A 17,054-nucleotide genomic window follows, 5' to 3' on the forward strand; every position below is an offset into this window, starting at 1 on the left:
AAAGAAGAAAAGAATGGGGGCTCAAACTTTTTGGGGTTTGTGATTGGCTTCATTGAAAAAAAAAAACACAAGACGACAACCCAAAAAATTTTCTCGACGATGAAATGATAATCTTCTTGTTCCTCGTGTTGTTTACCTCGGCACTCAAATCATGCGTGTAGGACTAGTAGTTGTAGGAGTAGAAGCTTAAAAATTAAGAAATACACACACACGAAAGGGTTTATTTTTATTTTTCTCGAGTTGTGTGTCGCTCTCTCTCAATCGGCTCCATTGTTGTTGTTTAGAAGAAGCCATAAGGATTCTAACGATGGCCAGCCGAGGATAAGGTCTACATCCATACATGGGCCTTTTATTTTTTCACCGTTGCTTTGCAGGGCTAAATAGGAAACTGTCAACCACATTGGGCATACATCTAAAAAAAATCTAGAGGCTGAAAAAAAAAGCTTTTCTCCCCATTTTTGGAGGTGCTGCATAAAAACCATAGAGCTCTTTTTATTTTATTTTATATTTTTCCACCCCTTCACGGGGGGATACCTCTTTTGTGTGACATGTTCCACGACCCCGTTATGGCTATAGTTATCATATTTTTCCGGGGCTATTGTTGTGTGTCGGTGATAAGAGGGGGGAGATGTCCTGCACACACACACATACCAAACTCTGTTGGAAAGTGTCAAAAAGAAGAGTTATAATCACCTCCAACTGTTAATCTCGACTCTTTTTTTTTTGAGTGTCTAAACGTTAAAAAATACCGAAATTTGCCGCCGATTTTTCCTGACATATTCTAGAGGCCGTCAATGAATATTTCGAAACATTTTAAAATGGTTGGAATAGTTTGGACCCGTATATTTTGATAGGGCGGTCCTTATATTCCTGGTAAAGGCCTTTTTTTTCTCTCTCTCGTGGGTTGTCAATAATTGACGGACAAAATGTTTTTGTTCAACTCCCGGGGTGTTTCTCCATTTTGATATATTTTGTGTGTGCGTGTGTCACTCGTTTGCGGAAAAGAAGAAGAAGAAGATGGAGGGGAGGATGGACGTCACCCGCTGGCATTTCTGGAATAATAAGGTGACAGCTTGTCGTTGGCAGTTGTCACTCGGTCCTGTCTATGTCCCCCTGCAACTATTGCGCCATTCTTCCCATATCGCTCAGCTCGCAAACGACGTTGAAAGAAAAACGGGAAAAGATCTCCACCCTCTCCCATCTTCTTCTTCTTCTTCCTTGTTGTGTGTGAGCTCCTATTTCTTCTGGCCCTAAAAGAAGATGGAGCAGCACGAGCAAAAGAATGAATGCTGATATCTACTCTGTCTCGGCTGCGAGGATGCTCTACATAACTTGTCTCTTTTTCTCGGCCATGATGGATGGTGATGGAACGAGAACGGGCAGTCCTTGCAAGTCGCCTCGTCGAGCTCTAACCGCTCGCCCTCTGCGCATCCAGCTCCTTTCGGCCTCTATGAAACATTCATGAAAGGCTAATAGGCCGGCCGACATGACGTCGAAAGCTTAATTAAACGTCCTATTTACATCGCCAGTCCAACTCGACCAATTTGAATGAATAATCAGCCTCCTCCCTCCCGGCTCTTTTGCTCCGGAACAGAACAGACACACACACAGAAGATTCGCCTTTTGATTTCGGAAGACGCGGGGGCTGTGCTGCTGCTGGATTTTTCACTTTTGATACGAGCTAAAAGCTGTGCTGCTCGCCCAGCTGCAGGCCGACATCACAATACGTACATATATTGCGTAAGCGATTCTATTTTTAGAAATGGAAAAAAAAGAATAAAGAATAAAAGACTTTTGAGAGTTAGACGATGAGAGCCTTTAGTTGGTTGTCGATCGATTCGAGCGGGGGGCGGCCATATATCTTTTCTATATATATGTAACATGAAGTGTGTTTGTTGTGTTGTGCTAAAAACGATTCCATTCTTATTGTGCCATGTAACACGACTCCCACACACACACACACACGAGGACAACAACAACCAACAAATGTGTGTGTGTACACTCGATGCATCTCTCTCTTTTGTGACGCCATCCATCTACCACGTCCGGTTGGGAAACGGGATCATCCCTTTTCTCCCGGCCCTTGTCTTGTCAACATTTTGAAGAACTCTGAGAATTTCATGCCATTTCTTGTTTTTCTTTTTTCTTGTTCAGGGTCCAGTTGCCAACTGCCGGACGCTTGGAGAGGAACCTGGTTCCAGTCGGGTCTCAACACGGTGCGCATCAATGAAACGACCATCGACTTCAAGGGGAAATGCCTGGAAAGCGACGGAGAATATTACCTCTTCGAAGAAAAGTAAGTCCAGTCCAACCTCGAATAACCTCTTCTCCTTCTTTATCCAGTGTCGCCCCATTGCGGGCTGTATCTTCTTAGATTTCTAAAGGCAAAGAGAAAATGTCGACGGGATGCGGGTCATTGGTTCGTTTGTGTAATACAACTCGGCCCGTTCCGTACAGGACACACACACACACATCACTCGCTATATTATTTGTGTGTGTGTCCTTTTTGGCTGGTTAGACACGCCCTAGGAGCCGTGTAGGATGAGCGAAGGGGGGAAAAGAAAAAAAGAAGTCTAGATCATTGAGGTACTCTGGAGAGTCGGATATAGCGACATTCATCTTTGATGATCTGAAAAAGGGGGAAGGCTCAGCAAAGAAGAAGAAGAAGAAGAAGGAACAGAATCAAAAATTCCCAGAGTCTCTACGAATCCCTTTGCCCCGGCGACTTGCATCGTCTTCTTCTTCTTCTTCTCCTTTTTGCTGTAGACACACACAGAGTCAGGCAGGCCCGTCTCGAGGGAAACATCTTATTAGCATAACGACGACGTCTTTCTCTATCTACGTCTCTCTCATCTCTCTGTTGTCATTTTCTTTATTTCCAAAGAGATCGTGAAAGTTTCTCAAGAGGCTGACAGACAGACAGAAGAAGAAGAAATAAAATAAAAAAGACTTGTTCTTCTTCTTTTCAGGCCTTGACGAACTTTGACGAACATTTTGGCTACCGTTAGCCGCTTTTCTTCTCTCTTGTATGTGGTGATAGATCGATACTTGAGCTCGTATATACATACACAGTTTACACACACACTAGTCCTCTCTTCTCTGTGTGTGTGTGTGTGTGTGTCTTTTGGAGAAGAGAATAAGAGTCTTGAGGGCCCTTTCGGATGGGATGTGTACAAGAGCTAGAGAGTCTGAACTGGATTTGCTGAAGGGGGCGAATGCGATGGATATCTTCCAATAGACCACCCACCCCTTGATGCTCCTATCGAAAGGCCAGCTGGACTTGATACATACATACATTCTACGTACTACACAGTACACACACACACACATGTAATGTTATATCTATCTAGATAGACGTAGTAGTATATATTGTTGTAACTGGTACACACTGGATTGTCGGGTTGGGGGGGTTTATACGAAGCTAGAGAGAGGGTGTTTGTGTGTGTGTGGAGTAACAGACAAGTCCCGGAGCGAGTTGGACTAGTCCGGGATTCTCTTTTATAATATAAGACTCTCTCTCTCGCTATAGCTGGGATCTGACGGCAGACTTGCAAACAACAATCCTCCGCAAGTGCACTGTGTACAGCAGCGCACGTGTGTGTGTGTCTCTCTCTCTCTTGTAGAAAGGAGAAGAGCTCCAGGGAATATATATCAGAGCCATTTCGGGCTGTACCAGTGGCACCAGCAGCAGCTAGTAGCTAGGGGTAGTAGGGAGTTTCTATCTGATGTTTTGTTAGTGTGCGGATTGCCGAAATCAACTATGTCCGCCAATGGCTGAATTAATAAGAAGCTTTAATGTTGTTGTACCCTTATTCCCTCCCGCCCAACTAGCACTTGTGATTGCTCGTTGAAACTTGGCCACACAATTCCGGAATTACCCCCCCCCCCCCCCTCTGATTTGATGATCCAACTTTGGGTTAAAGGTAGAAAAAAAGAAAAGGGGAGGCGGACAGATTTTTTGTTTTCTATTCTTGAGGGTGTTGGACCGGACAAAGAAGTTTTCGGTCCGTCCAGCAGGGCCAATATGTTGTAGGGACCGTCCACAGATTGGGGGATTAGAAGAAAAAAAATACTTGTTGGGGTCTTGCTGATGTTTCGGTTCCAATCAGAAGGAAAAGGAGACGGGCCCTTTTGGAACCGAAAATCTCAGCAGGAGTTGAGGCTTGAATAGGAAAGGCGATTGGAAACTACAGACGAGGGGAGGTTTAGGACGCCTGTAGAGAGAGAGGGTTAACTCAATTCCCAATCTGTGGCTATTTTGTATCCGACCTAATGTCGAGAATTGAATTTCATTCATTCATTTTTTTTTCTTCTCCCCCTATTTCTAAGGAGCTACTGTTGTCGGTGGGGGGTGTTCCTTGTGTGCTGAAGCCCTCAGATTCCCAATAGAATTCGATAGGCGATAACTTTTGATCCATCTCTCTTCTCCCTCTTCATTTTTTCCCGTTCTTCCATTCTTCCGGCGTCTATTTTATTCGATCAAATTAAGTAGATGTGTAATCAAATTCACATCTGGCGCTGCCCGCACTCGCTCACACTCGCCCCCCTCCCCTCCTCTGATATTTTCTGTAAAACGAGGCGACTGGACAAGTCAATTATTTATAGTCGACTCGTGACGTGCGAATACAAGAGACTCGTAAAAATGGAGAGCCCCAGAAAATGGTTAATAAATAAGACTTAGATATAAAAAGCTAGGAGAAGAGAGCACACCCGGAGGATGACGGATGAAGGCCGGCCATCGTCGCCAAGAGAACGGGAAAAATTATCCCGAAAATATCACTGGGTACACTCGATATTGGATCGTCGACGACGTTGGCTCCACACAACACGCTAGCCGCCATAGGGGTCAACAGGATATTTCCAGAGTTAAAAAAAAAAAATAAAGTGATGGACTGTTGTGACCCTGGTGTCTGTCGGGAAATGGTGGGGGTAGAAGACGTGAAACTTCGTGACTGATGTCACCATGGTATTCGAGTTGACAGTTTTGGGGTTGTCGTGTGGACCCAAGTTGTGAACACATCCGATCAGTTATTTAAAAGAGCCTATTTGATGCCCCCTTCGTCTTGTTCTGCGGGACCACGGGGGTATGATTGTAACGTGACAGATGATCGTCAGTCGACAAGACGGCGTCTGATGGGACATTTGGAGCTCTCAAGCTTGTCTCTCTTTAAACGTCAATCCATAATGAAACGGGCGACGTTTAGACATTTAGAAATTCATGTCTCATTTGAAGTGAAACTCGATTGCATGACGAGTTCATTCGAAAAAAAAATCTCTCTTAGACTCCCCCCCACCCATCAGCTCGGCGAGCCTCGTTTTATTATGTACACGACCCGACAAGAGTATAAATGGTCTTGTCTGCCACTAGACGGAGGGATAATAATACAAGGGACATGTTGAGCTATAGAACATCGATTAGACACGGAACTAAACTGTTCTGCATTCAACCGTTGAAACCATCCTCCTGCTCTCCAGTCGACAATGGCTACAGCTGAATTACTTACATCCCTCACTAGTCCCAAAACGACTCTGTCCAGCAGCATTCATTTTCCTCTTTTCTTTTCTGCCCTTCATCCCGCTGGCGCTTCTCTGCGGATGAGTTGGTGGGTGGGTTGATTCTATACACACAGACAGACAGACACACTCGTGTGCTACTAGATACATTTGGTTTGTCAGCAGGAAGTATAATACAGTAGCAGCAGGCAGTATAACACACACACACACACCACCACCACACAGTCTGTTGGGGCTGTTTGCGAGATTGCTATCATCTATCAGAGTCTCTAGCTCTCGCAATTGTCTATCGTACAATAGGGTCCGGCCAGCCCCGTAAGTACTGTTGCAGTTCGCTCCTATATACTCTCAAGTCGGGATGAGGGTGGGGGGGATGACGTGGGTGATGGTGGACAGAGATAGAGATGCAATCTTCTCACTCTACTGGACCTCTCTCTCTTTCTCTCCTCTTGATTCATCCAGCGAATCCGGTGGAAGGAAAAGGAATATCATTCACTGTGACTCGGCCGGGATCTACGCCAGGCGATGAATCACGCGCCGTTTTCTGTGTTTCATGTTTTTATATAATATCTTGATGTTGGAGCCCGTGAACAAAAGAGGCTCTCCTACCGGTCGTGAGTTTTCTCTCTCTCTTGTCCCAAATAAGGGCCATTGAAAACATATTTCTAGCCATTTGCGTCTCGACTGCGGATGGATGGATGTTTGTTGTGTTCAATTTCCACGGAGGCAAGGACGACATCACAAGGCCACCACCCCGGCTGACGCTGCTGTTGCTGCGGCCTCTCAATAATTCATTGCGTATATTTAAACAGCAATTTTGAGATTTATCTCCCCCAGCTCTCGTCTTTCTGGTACGTAGATGAGATAGAAAGAGAAGCCCAGGCAAACACACTGGGGACCCTGCGCGCGGACCTCGCTCCCTTCCCAATATTATAGAGACCCCCGTGTCTATAGATATCGGACCCAAGGTGTGTTGTCTCGTGTACACTAGACTAGCTCGTTTTTAGTGGTCGTACGGAAAATGATGTACTATTTTCTCCCCCCACCCACCCCTCTCGGCTGCATATCTACTGGAAAAAAAATACTGGGCTCGTATTTCCCCATCACATTACACCGTCATCTGTGCGCTCCACGCCATTCAATACCGCGTCCGTCCCCTCTCCAACTATCCTGGGCATTTTTCTTTTTAGTTTTTCTAGATATTTATATGTACACATAACTCATGTGGCACAGTGTTGTTCATCTATTCAACCCTCGAAGCTCAGTCTCTCCATTTTGATATATATCAATGCTTCTGTGTGTGTGTGTGTGTGCAGTAGGAGCGATTAGAGTGGAATGGAATCAACCCAGAAGGGTCCCCCCTCCTTCTATACTCTATTTGAACGTTGGTATAAAAATGAAATTTCAGTAAAATGTTCTAGATATTCGCAACAACTCCATCAGAGAGAGAAGCTCTAGTAGTTTTTGTTTATTTTTTAAACGACAAGAGGATTATTTGAAGGAGGGAGAGAAAAAAAAACCTGTTTTTTGATTGAAAGGGGCCAGGAGTGAAGCTCCTGGCTCCTATAAAAGTTTTTGTTTACCGTGCAGAACTCGGCTTATTTATTTGGAAGCCCCCCTCTTTCTTTTATTGACTCATTTTGCACTGGGAAACGTTGTGTGTGTCATCTGTGTCGATCCTTTTTTGGGATCCCCATTTGGTGACACACACACGCACACAGAGAAACTATTCTAGTTTTCCCTTTTATGTTGTCGATCTCAATTGGAGCATGTGCCCGGGACCTACTAGTCTTGTGTTTTTGCGAGTTATCATTTTCCTATTTGGCCCGACAGATCTAGGAGAGCTCAGCATCTCCACGTGCCTTATACATATGGAATAAGTCCGTGGAACGATCCCAAAACGGATGGCTCCGTGCCGGATGGGGCGGAGGGGTTTTATATGCCGGGGCTACACATTTTGATGAATATCAACATATCAATATTAGAAGTACCCCCGGTACTACTTTCTTTAGCTATAGTCAAACTCGACGCGATAGACGAGCAGCAGGAACGTGAAGGGGATGCAGAAGCAGCTGCTTCTGCAGCAGCAGCAGTTCTTGTGAAAGATATTGATTCCCCTCCCCCCTTCTTCTTCCGTAGATGGAGGAGACTTTGGGATGTGGATAGATTGGTTCCATCTACCACGGGCCTGCATTATAGATATATCCACTGCACCAGTCTCATTCCGTCTCCGACGTCAGCTGAGAAAACGTTACTCAACACCCACCACCAGTTGATGTTGCTCGTTGGCTTTTACCAATTATCCAGCAGCCGATACACTCCCCGGCGTGCTGGCTAATACTTTCCCTTGACGTTCCCCATTTTATAGATGACCCAACTACGTTTTCTCATCTCCTGTGGAACAAAATTAAAAAACAAAAAAGGACAATCTCCCCAAGACAAGGACATATTTCGTTACACACACACGGGAGTGGGGGGGGGGGGGGGGGGGGCTTTATACGTAATGGCTTCTTTGAGGTATAGTGGTGGTGGGTTAGATAGACTCTGGTTGATGAAATGATCAGTCTTCTTAAGGAATGAAGGTGTGTGTAGTTGATGTCTAGATGGACACAAGCCGTCCATTTCCTTTCAACTCGACTTCTTTGTGTCTTTCTTTCTCTCTTGTCTCTTGCCCGTCTGGCTCGAGCGTGCCATAAGTTTCCCGGCTCTCTTTTGTGTCGACTTGCGACAGACGACAGATGATTCGAATGAACTTTGGAGGTCTCTCAAGTTGACAGTTGTCAGCAGGAAAAGAAAGAAGAAGAAGAGCGTGGTGGTTGGTGGTGAAAAGGGAACGGTGGACTCACTTTTCTCTTTCTCTTTCTGTGGGTTTAAACAATAGGAAAATGGTTAGTGCGTAGAGGGATGAATGTTTGCGTCTAATCGTACCAGTTCCGTTCCGCACGGCCGGGCTTCCACAGATATCAACTTGGACGGGAGTTATAAGTCTTACGTGATGTTGTGTGTCATTGATCTTTTTTTCTTCCTACTCTATATTGCATTTGCCAGCGCTCTGGAACAATCGAAAAGGAGAAGGGGGGATAGAGACAGATAGATATGTGTGTGTGTTGGTCGTTCACTGCGTGACTTTGAGAGTTTCGGAGCCGAGGGAGAGGTAAAAGAGATTCAGGGCGAACGACCGCCGATCGGAATGTTGATGTCGAAAACGTCGCCGACATGAGCCCTCTCCCGCTCTCTCGCTTGTGTTTTGTGTATGTGATGTTATTTGACTATCTTTCTTCTTCGGCTCTTATGTGTCGTCGTCGACAAGAGACAACAAGAGAAGAGAGAGGGAAAGAAAAAAAAGCTTTGCGTGAGAGACCTTTATCGCACGCATCTTTCTCCCTCCAAACTTCTTCTCGGTCGGTCTTATCTTTCGGCTTTAGTCGTCAAGGAATCCCTGAGTTTGGAAACATTTTTCGGTGGGGGGGTTTCTACACACATGACTGTGTTTAGTTTCGGTATTTTTTTTCTTCGGTTGGGCGGAATTTAGTGTGCGCGGGGGTTATTTAAACCAATGTCGCAGCTGCCCAGGTTTTAAGCGCGCGGTCGATTATATATTGCTGGCGGAATCGAAAGTGCAATCACCGTGAATGGACGGTTGTTATTAGAGATGTCATTTGTGTGGGCAACGTCAAGAGAAAAGAACATGACAAGTCTGTTGGAGTATTATGGGATGGTCATTTGGTCTACCAATATTGGCGTTGGGTGTGGAAGGTACCACACAGAAAAAAAAGGGGGGGGGGAATGAAAGTACCCTCCACTCACTTCATATGAGTGACCAGAAATAAATGTGTGATGGGTGCGGACAGTTTTTCTTTTTTCTTTGTCCAGGAGGATGTGTTGGTTGTCCTCGGTCGTCTGTTTGCCTCGTCGTGCGTGTAGAGATAGATATATTGCTGACACATTGTTTGAAGAAGAACGGAACGAACCAACAGACTGGTGGAATATTATAAAACATTCACGGAACTAAACAAAAAAAAGTAAAAAAAAAAAAGGGTGGACTTGGCCAAACAGTTTTGTTTGTTCTGTCTAGTCTGTGTCACTTATTGGCTAACAATAGACAGACAGAGAAAACAAAAGAAAAGAAAAACCCACGCACTTTATTAGTATTGATGTTGGACACTTTGATGTGCCCATAAGTTGTGTCGAGGCACTTTGACGTTGCGAGAGAAAACTCGGGTCCCGTTTGACACAAGACGGGAAACGGAAAAAAGAGCGTGAAGATGATTAGCCAGAATTTTTTTGTTTGAATTTGTCATCTTTTTTCAAACAACAAAAGAATGTCAATAATGAAGCAAGTTCCCAACCTGCGAAAGGATGATTTGAATATCTCCGGAGAGAGGATACAAAGGACAAAAGCATCTCTTTAATTACTTAGTAAATCAATCCCCCCCCCGCTCCTTTTCTTGCCTGCACAGCATTGAGGGAAAGGGAAAAGACGTCCCGTTGAGCTGATGCCAAACAGACGAACACACACACAAAAAAAAACACCGAGACCCGTTTCGTCGGTCTTTCGCCGTCGAAGGAAAAGTTCATTTCTATGCAAAAGAGAAATGAGTGGGGGGGGGGACTATGTCTGGTGGGTTCGGTTGTCCCCTCGGCCGTTCATCCACCAACAACAAAAGGAGAACACGAAGATGAACGAGGCTTATGTATCGCCCATCTCCGATGATGATGATGATTCCTTGGCAGGCAGCACCACCACCAAACGGGCTGAATCGCATGCCGTACATCTATATAGATGAGCCAAAGAGCAACATAGACTGTGAATGTATATATACACTAGACGCGTCGGTAGTATATGTTTCTTTTCTGGCTGCTAAAAAGAATAGAAAAGAAAAGAAAAGAGAAAAAAGAAAAAGATAATAATAAAGCGTGACTTTGACGCTCAATATTTCATATCCGCTGGGTTGCGTCGTTGCCGACATTGTGAATTTATGAGCGCTCGTACATCTCTGGGCCCCGGCCCCTGCTTCAGTCACCGCCTATTTATTATTTCTTTTTCTTCTCCCCTCTACTTTTTTTTCCCCTTTTTATTGCGCGTGTATATTATAAATCGCTCGTCATTTATCTCTTTCCCGCATTGGGATTTTTTTTTTATTTCGTGAAAAATTCGCAGTTGCTATTCCGGTCGCTCATTTTCTGTTTTAAAATAAGAGACAAGAATCTCATCGATCTGGCCCGCCGTTTTTTTGTATGGGGGTACGGCATGCATGTACATATAGGTTGAAATTTTTTTTAAAACAAGAAGAGAATGCGAGAGTTGTTAGCTGTTCCCCTGGCCTTTTGTGTTTGTCACCGTGGATTGTCATCATGGCGACGAGTCTTTTCATAATTAGCCAATCTGCATCCCCCCCAGCACCCGACTTCTCTCTTCCTCAATTCTGCCTTTTCCACAGTAGAATAGTCTTCATTATTAGCCGGCCTTTGTTCTCCCAGATTATGCAGTATAGACTTGTAAATCAGACTTTTCTCCCACCCCCCCTCTTTTACGTAATTCCTGCAAATGATACAAAACCCCAGCCGTCTTCCCCCCCACCGAAATGGGCGTGTACGGAAGGAGACGGCGTTCAAGTTGGCGTCGGATCGACTGGAAATAGAATAAAGTTTCCCCACTGTTTTATTTTTCACCTTTCTACTATATTATACTACCCTCTCTCGTCATTATTTCACGGATAACTAGTTAACAAGGCTCCATGTTAACTGTTTCGTATAATTAGCTCGAATATATACCGGAGGAGCGCCGTCGATCGATTTGTTCCGCACCGGATTAAAAAAAAAAGGAATTCGTCGTCGTCTGACGGAAGAAAATAAGGAAGTATAGCATAGAAGAAGAAGGTCCAGTAGTTGTAATAGTTACAATTGCAGAAACTATCACGGATGGGAAGGGGGGGGGACCCCTTGACAAGACTTGGTGCTAATGAGCATCGTCGCCCCTGATGTTTCATCACGGCGTGCGAGGAACGCGTTCAGCTGGCAACCAATCATTCGCTTCATTCCCGACTATTCAAGAAGCTCATCCCGTTGGAAACAGCAGGAGAAGGGCATTAGGCACGGCATGGGCACACGATCGACCAAAAGGGGGTTTCCTTCTTCCATCCCTATAGGTGTTGGTCACGAACAATATTTCCCGTGGTCTGTCTGAATTGTTTTCCCCCCCAACGTAAATGATTTCTTTTTTAACAAACTGTTAGCGTGTCAACCGGCCATAATCGATCGTGATAGCGCCATGAAATTCTTCCGCTGAGCCTCGATTGTTACATACTCTTTCCTGCTATATCCCACGTTGTGAAAATTTCTTTTTTTTTAAAATTCCCTTTAGAAGAATAAGAATAAGAAAACAAAAATTGAACATTTTCGTGTGTGTAATTTTATTAACCGATCCCACCTTTTTCTTTCTTTTGATGATTACTTTCCAGGCTGGAGAAAGAAGAGAAATGTTACCGCTGCCTCTTCATCGCCCAGAAACATCCCAATGTTCTTCAATACAAAGAATGTAAGTCGTAATAAGGAGATGAGTCTCTTTATTTTCTCTTATTTTTTTCCCTCCCTCCCTCGTGTGTGTGTGTGTGTGTGTGATAGACTATCCCTCTCCTCCCCTCCGTGACGTTATGTGTGGACCCCATTTTATGATTGTATTTGATGCGTCTTGAGTGGCGCTTGCCGGTTAGTTGGCTGGCCATCTTTTGATGTCTGAGCAGAGATGAAACCTATCAGGCGACCTACAGCCCGGCCAATGGGATTGGGCGCGGTGTCTTGAATTTCTGATCAACATTACAACTTTTTTTCTTCTTCTTCTTCTTCTTTCTTTCCCTTGAAACCGTCAGCTGCTCTTAGTAACTATGACACATACGTCTCCTCCTACTCTTCGTACCCTCCTTCTCCCTGTAGTTCTTCCCATCTAAAATAAAAAGCTCTTTTTATTTTCTTATTTTATTTTCCTTTTTTTCGGCCTTTTGTTTCCTCGGACGGCCGTCGAAGAAAATCAAATCAAGGAGAAGAGTGTTGATGCCATCCAGCACATGAAGGGGGGCGGAGGAACCTGACATGACTTCGTCATTTTTGTTTTCTCCCCCTAGCTCTCTCGTCCCCTAGATCCTATACTATACTCCTTCAACTTTGCCCCCAAGTACTTTTCCATATTTCTTGGTGCCCAGTTAACAAAAAGAGCATCAAATATAGAACGTATAAAGGGAACGATCGAAATGGTTCATCAACATTGAATGAATGGGGGAGGAGGATCGATCCTTGGCCCTGGCTGCAGCAGGTTCTTTTTTAAATTGTTCCGGGAGGGGGTAGTAGGAGTGAGCGCTGCATGTGCAGAGAGTGCGTGGGTAACTTGTTAAGTCTTTCCAATGAGAAAGTCAACAACTGTTCATTTTCTCTCCCGCATTGATTTATTCCTTCACTCGGTCCCTCCACTCTCTCCTTGTTCCGAAAAACACACGGAAGAGCGCCAGCACCCGCCAAAGTCCAGTCGACTGTGGCAAATGGATCGATTGGACGCGTGAATTTTGCATAGACTTTGGCCATTGTGTTGCCAGGGCTTTTGTGTCGTTTTGTTTCACAACTCTACTACAACACGTCGTCTGCACCGAAACTTTTATTTCTCCATTTTTAATCATCAACTTTGTTTGTTTGTATTTTATTTTATATCTTCGATCCTGACCGGATGTGGAGCAGCTTATTGCGAGGGTCGAGACACGCTGGAGAACTTGTGCAGCATGATCCCAGGTGATGCCCAACAGTATTCGCTCTTCCGGCGTGACGCGGCTCCGGTCGAGTGCCCATTCCGCGGATCGTACACGTTTACCTATTCGCGGGGTCACGGGGAGTGTCGCTCGCCCGTTTCCCGGCTCGACTCCTGCACAGAATCATGGCGGACTTTCTTCCGATACCAGGCCTGCCCCGACGTCCAGGGAACCGAGAGTTCAGGTAAAATTAAAGCTTCCACAAGCTTTGTGGAATTGAATTTATTGCAGTCGAGATTTCCACTCATTCATTCATGAGACGAAAGACTTGTCCAGTCGTCCGTCCAGGCGGCCGAAGAAGGTCGAAAGTTTTCCCGTAATGAAACTTTCATTTCGCACAATGACCACACGTACTGGGCTTGCCTGTGTTTTTCAATTATTGATTGGAACAGGAAGGAACCAAGAGAAGAAGACCAACAAATTTGTTTTGAATCGATGGCCTTTGGCGCTGTATGTATGGGGGGGGGGGGGGGTTTGTCGGGCATTTGAAAGTTTCATGTTTGTGTGATTATGACCAAAGTTGACATGTGTGTGTCTCTGGGAATAAGCCGTCTGTGATGTCACCGTTGCTGACGTTGATACGGGTGGGCCGGCCGGCCGTGCTGTATTGACATTTTCAAGTACTTGAAATGTAACGACAGGAAGCTGCTGCTGCTGCTGTTCCTCCTCTGTGCTTAGGACGTCGTACAAAGAGCATCAAGGAAGCTCTTGAAACTTTGAAAACTTGCCATTTTCTCATTCCGGCCGAACGACGAGAGCGTCATGAAAAGCTGGGGGAAAATACACAAGTTGATAATCAACTTTAGTTTTAGACTAGTCATCGTCGTCGTTCGTCATCACATAAACACTGTAGTCTGCAGGGATGGGCAGACGTATGTTCTTTTGACGTAATAACATCCATCCCAGCAGGGGAAAAACAAAAGGTTATATAGCTGGACGTAATAGGCGACGCTGAATAATATTATTTTTCCTACACGAAATTTTACTCGCTGACTTTGTGTGTATAATTTTACTTATTGCCTGCCGATTATGTTTTACAAGGATTGTCGTTGCCTCGAAATACGTCTGGAAGAAAAAGGGAAAAAAGTCTAGCTCCTCCTCGTCGCTTATTGACGTTTCCTCTTCCAGCAGTTGCGTAGCTGAAAGAATGTGCAGTTGATTGCGTGAGAGCACGAATCCTCGCGTCGCTTATTTTATTTTATTTTTTGTATTTTTCTTTCCTGGCCCTTGTGCAGAGACGTTCAAGAGTGAGAATGAGACAGCCGACCAGCTAGATTCCACCCATATAGCTACGTATAGCTTGTGTGTGTGTGTGTGTGTGTGTGTGTGTGTGGAACGTGATATGAAGAAGAGAGGAGCAGCTATGAAGGGTCTAGAGAAGGAGGTCCGGTTCATCTCTTTTGCTGATCACGTCCCGGCGCCCCCGTCTGTGCACACACGTCGTCGTCGTCTTAACTTTTCTTGGCCACGGCTCATCATCTTCCAAGGCTTTTTTTCTTTTTTCTTCTTTTCTTGAATCTTTTCTTAAACGTTCGATCGCTCACGCACGATGGCCTCTTTCGTGCCCGTCCACCACTCTTCTTCATACGAGATCCAGCACACGACTGGAACGCGTGCCCGACGGGGGACTCTCTTCTCTAATCCTCCCGTTGCCTAACCTAACCAGCATATGTGTGTGTGTGTATCTATCAAGAGAGTCGACCGTGTCGTTTGATTAGAAAAACTTGCCAGTTCATACTTTCCCTTCTGCCAGAGAACCTCTTCTTCTTCTTCTTATATTTTTTTTTTTGCTTCTTCATCAAAGTCTCTTCTGAATTGGGGATAGAGAAAAATGCGGTAATACGAAACCAACACCAGCAGCCAGACAAAAGGGCAAGAAAGATGAATCAGGCAGAGAACTTTCACCTTTTTCAGTCCTTCATTTTTTTTTTCTGAAATAAATTTATTTATTTATTTATTTATGTGTGTCGTTTGGCTGAACACAAAAGGCTGGCGAGAGATGAGAGAAGAAGGAAAAAAAACATGATGCCTTTTACATAGTTCTATGAATTTCAAACTAGTCTCCCCCTCTTTGGCTTGTATAGCTCAATCGAAAATGCTATGGTTTTCTTGTCTGCTTGAATGTTCAAGTTGGTGTCGGATAACGCACCGCGTCCAGGGATGAAGCTCTGGAAAACATAGACTGTGCCTTTTTTTTATTATTTCGATTCCTTTTAAAAAATTTCTTTTTTATTGACTGTTTGTTTGATTCGATTCCGCAGAGGAGCAGCTGGAATGTTTGGCCCAGTGGAAGGACGGATCCCTGCGCTACCTGATGGGCCGTTTGCAGCACCAAGGCGCCACCAGCGACGAGGATCGTTACCGATGTTTCGTTTACGAGAAAATCCAGCCACCCCCATCGTCGTCGTCGCTTTTACTTTCGGGCGGATCGGGATCCCCGCCCGCTCCCGCCGAACGCCACCGTCCAGTCACCATTTTATTGGCTCAGAGCGGCGATGCCACTTGCAGCGGATTGACTTCGCCAACCGAAGGCTCTCGAACTCTCAAACTCACCAAAGGTAAGTCTGATAAAAAAAAATCTGATCAAAATCTTATTAATTTTAATGCGGGAGGCAGTCAAACGAGATGTGAACAAATCACCTACAAATTAAAACAAAAAAAACAAGAAATAGAAAGTCTGAAGGAAAAATCGGGACAGGAATATAATGAGACAGCCAGAGAAAAGGAGAAGTTGATGGATGGAGAGAAGAGGATTTGATCGAAAACAAAGGAGAGCCAAGACGAAGCTAGATATTATTCGTTAGCACTCTTTGCCACGCTCGATTGGTTCCACAGATACTAGTACGCGCGTATGTATTTACACGTACGGCGATAGATGGGCAGATACGTATTTACAACTCTATAGAGACGTCACACTGCACACGTCAAGACAGACACCACAGCTGGTCCTTTTTTGAGGTCACGCAGTTAGTCAGATTCATATTTAAAAAAGGAGAGAGGCCCACACTCTCTTTATCCCGAAATAATAAAAATAAAATGATGGACCTCCATCGAATGGATTTTCACTTTTCATTTTCTTGCTGGACGTGGTGTTTTCCAGTTGTTACGCCGACCGCCCGACTTTTTGATGATTTCCATATCAGAAGCCTCTCTCCTCCTCCTCCACGAATGGTGAAGGTTTTACTTTTCAAAGAGAGTTTGGAATCACAAAAACAGCCTCCAGTGGTAGGCCCTCGATGTCTTTCTCCATTCTTGTCTTTTCTGTTTATTATAACATACATGGCGTAGTAGTGGTAGTGGTAGTAGTAGTAGTAGACTATTATTTCGTTGGAATCCGCCCAACAAAATGGGGAAAAGAATGGAAGAAGAAGAAGCCTCCGTGCATTTTCGTATGTCTATAATGATTTCCCTGTCAGAGCGAGCGCGGAGCCGGGGAGCCCTTGGCGACTTTTGTTTGATCTCTTGTCAAGTCCATTTTATTTCTATTTTTTCAACTCTTCATCTTCTTCTTTTTTCTATTCTATACCCATCCACCCCAGCTCTTGTCTTCCCAATCCCCGCATCGTCGACTTCGCTTACAAAGACTCTCTCCATTTCTCTCCATCTTTCCCGTCTCTTATTCTCTCTCCTATACATACCATGTTTTCGACTGAATTTTCTATTTCTGGTTCTACTACTGTTCGTCCGTTTTATAACCCAACGGGGTAAACAAGGAACCCCAAACAAAAGATAGAGAAAAGATTCAAT

At 44.7% G+C, this 17,054-nt stretch overlaps 1 protein-coding gene across 1 annotated transcript in view; it reads left to right on the forward strand.

Annotated features, from left to right (window-relative positions):
- LOC124311002 overlaps window positions 1-17,054 on the forward strand; it is a 49,361-nt gene that overhangs the window by 25,343 nt on the left and 6,964 nt on the right. Inside the window, exons 3-6 of the mRNA XM_046775230.1 lie at window positions 2,155-2,296; window positions 11,976-12,052; window positions 13,240-13,491; window positions 15,569-15,865. Of these exons, the coding sequence (XP_046631186.1) occupies window positions 2,155-2,296; window positions 11,976-12,052; window positions 13,240-13,491; window positions 15,569-15,865 (768 nt within the window). The remainder of the gene's footprint in view (window positions 1-2,154; window positions 2,297-11,975; window positions 12,053-13,239; window positions 13,492-15,568; window positions 15,866-17,054) is intronic.

This window comes from Daphnia pulicaria, chromosome 8, assembly GCF_021234035.1.
Source record: "Daphnia pulicaria isolate SC F1-1A chromosome 8, SC_F0-13Bv2, whole genome shotgun sequence".
Taxonomy (NCBI): Eukaryota; Metazoa; Arthropoda; class Branchiopoda; order Diplostraca; family Daphniidae; genus Daphnia; species Daphnia pulicaria.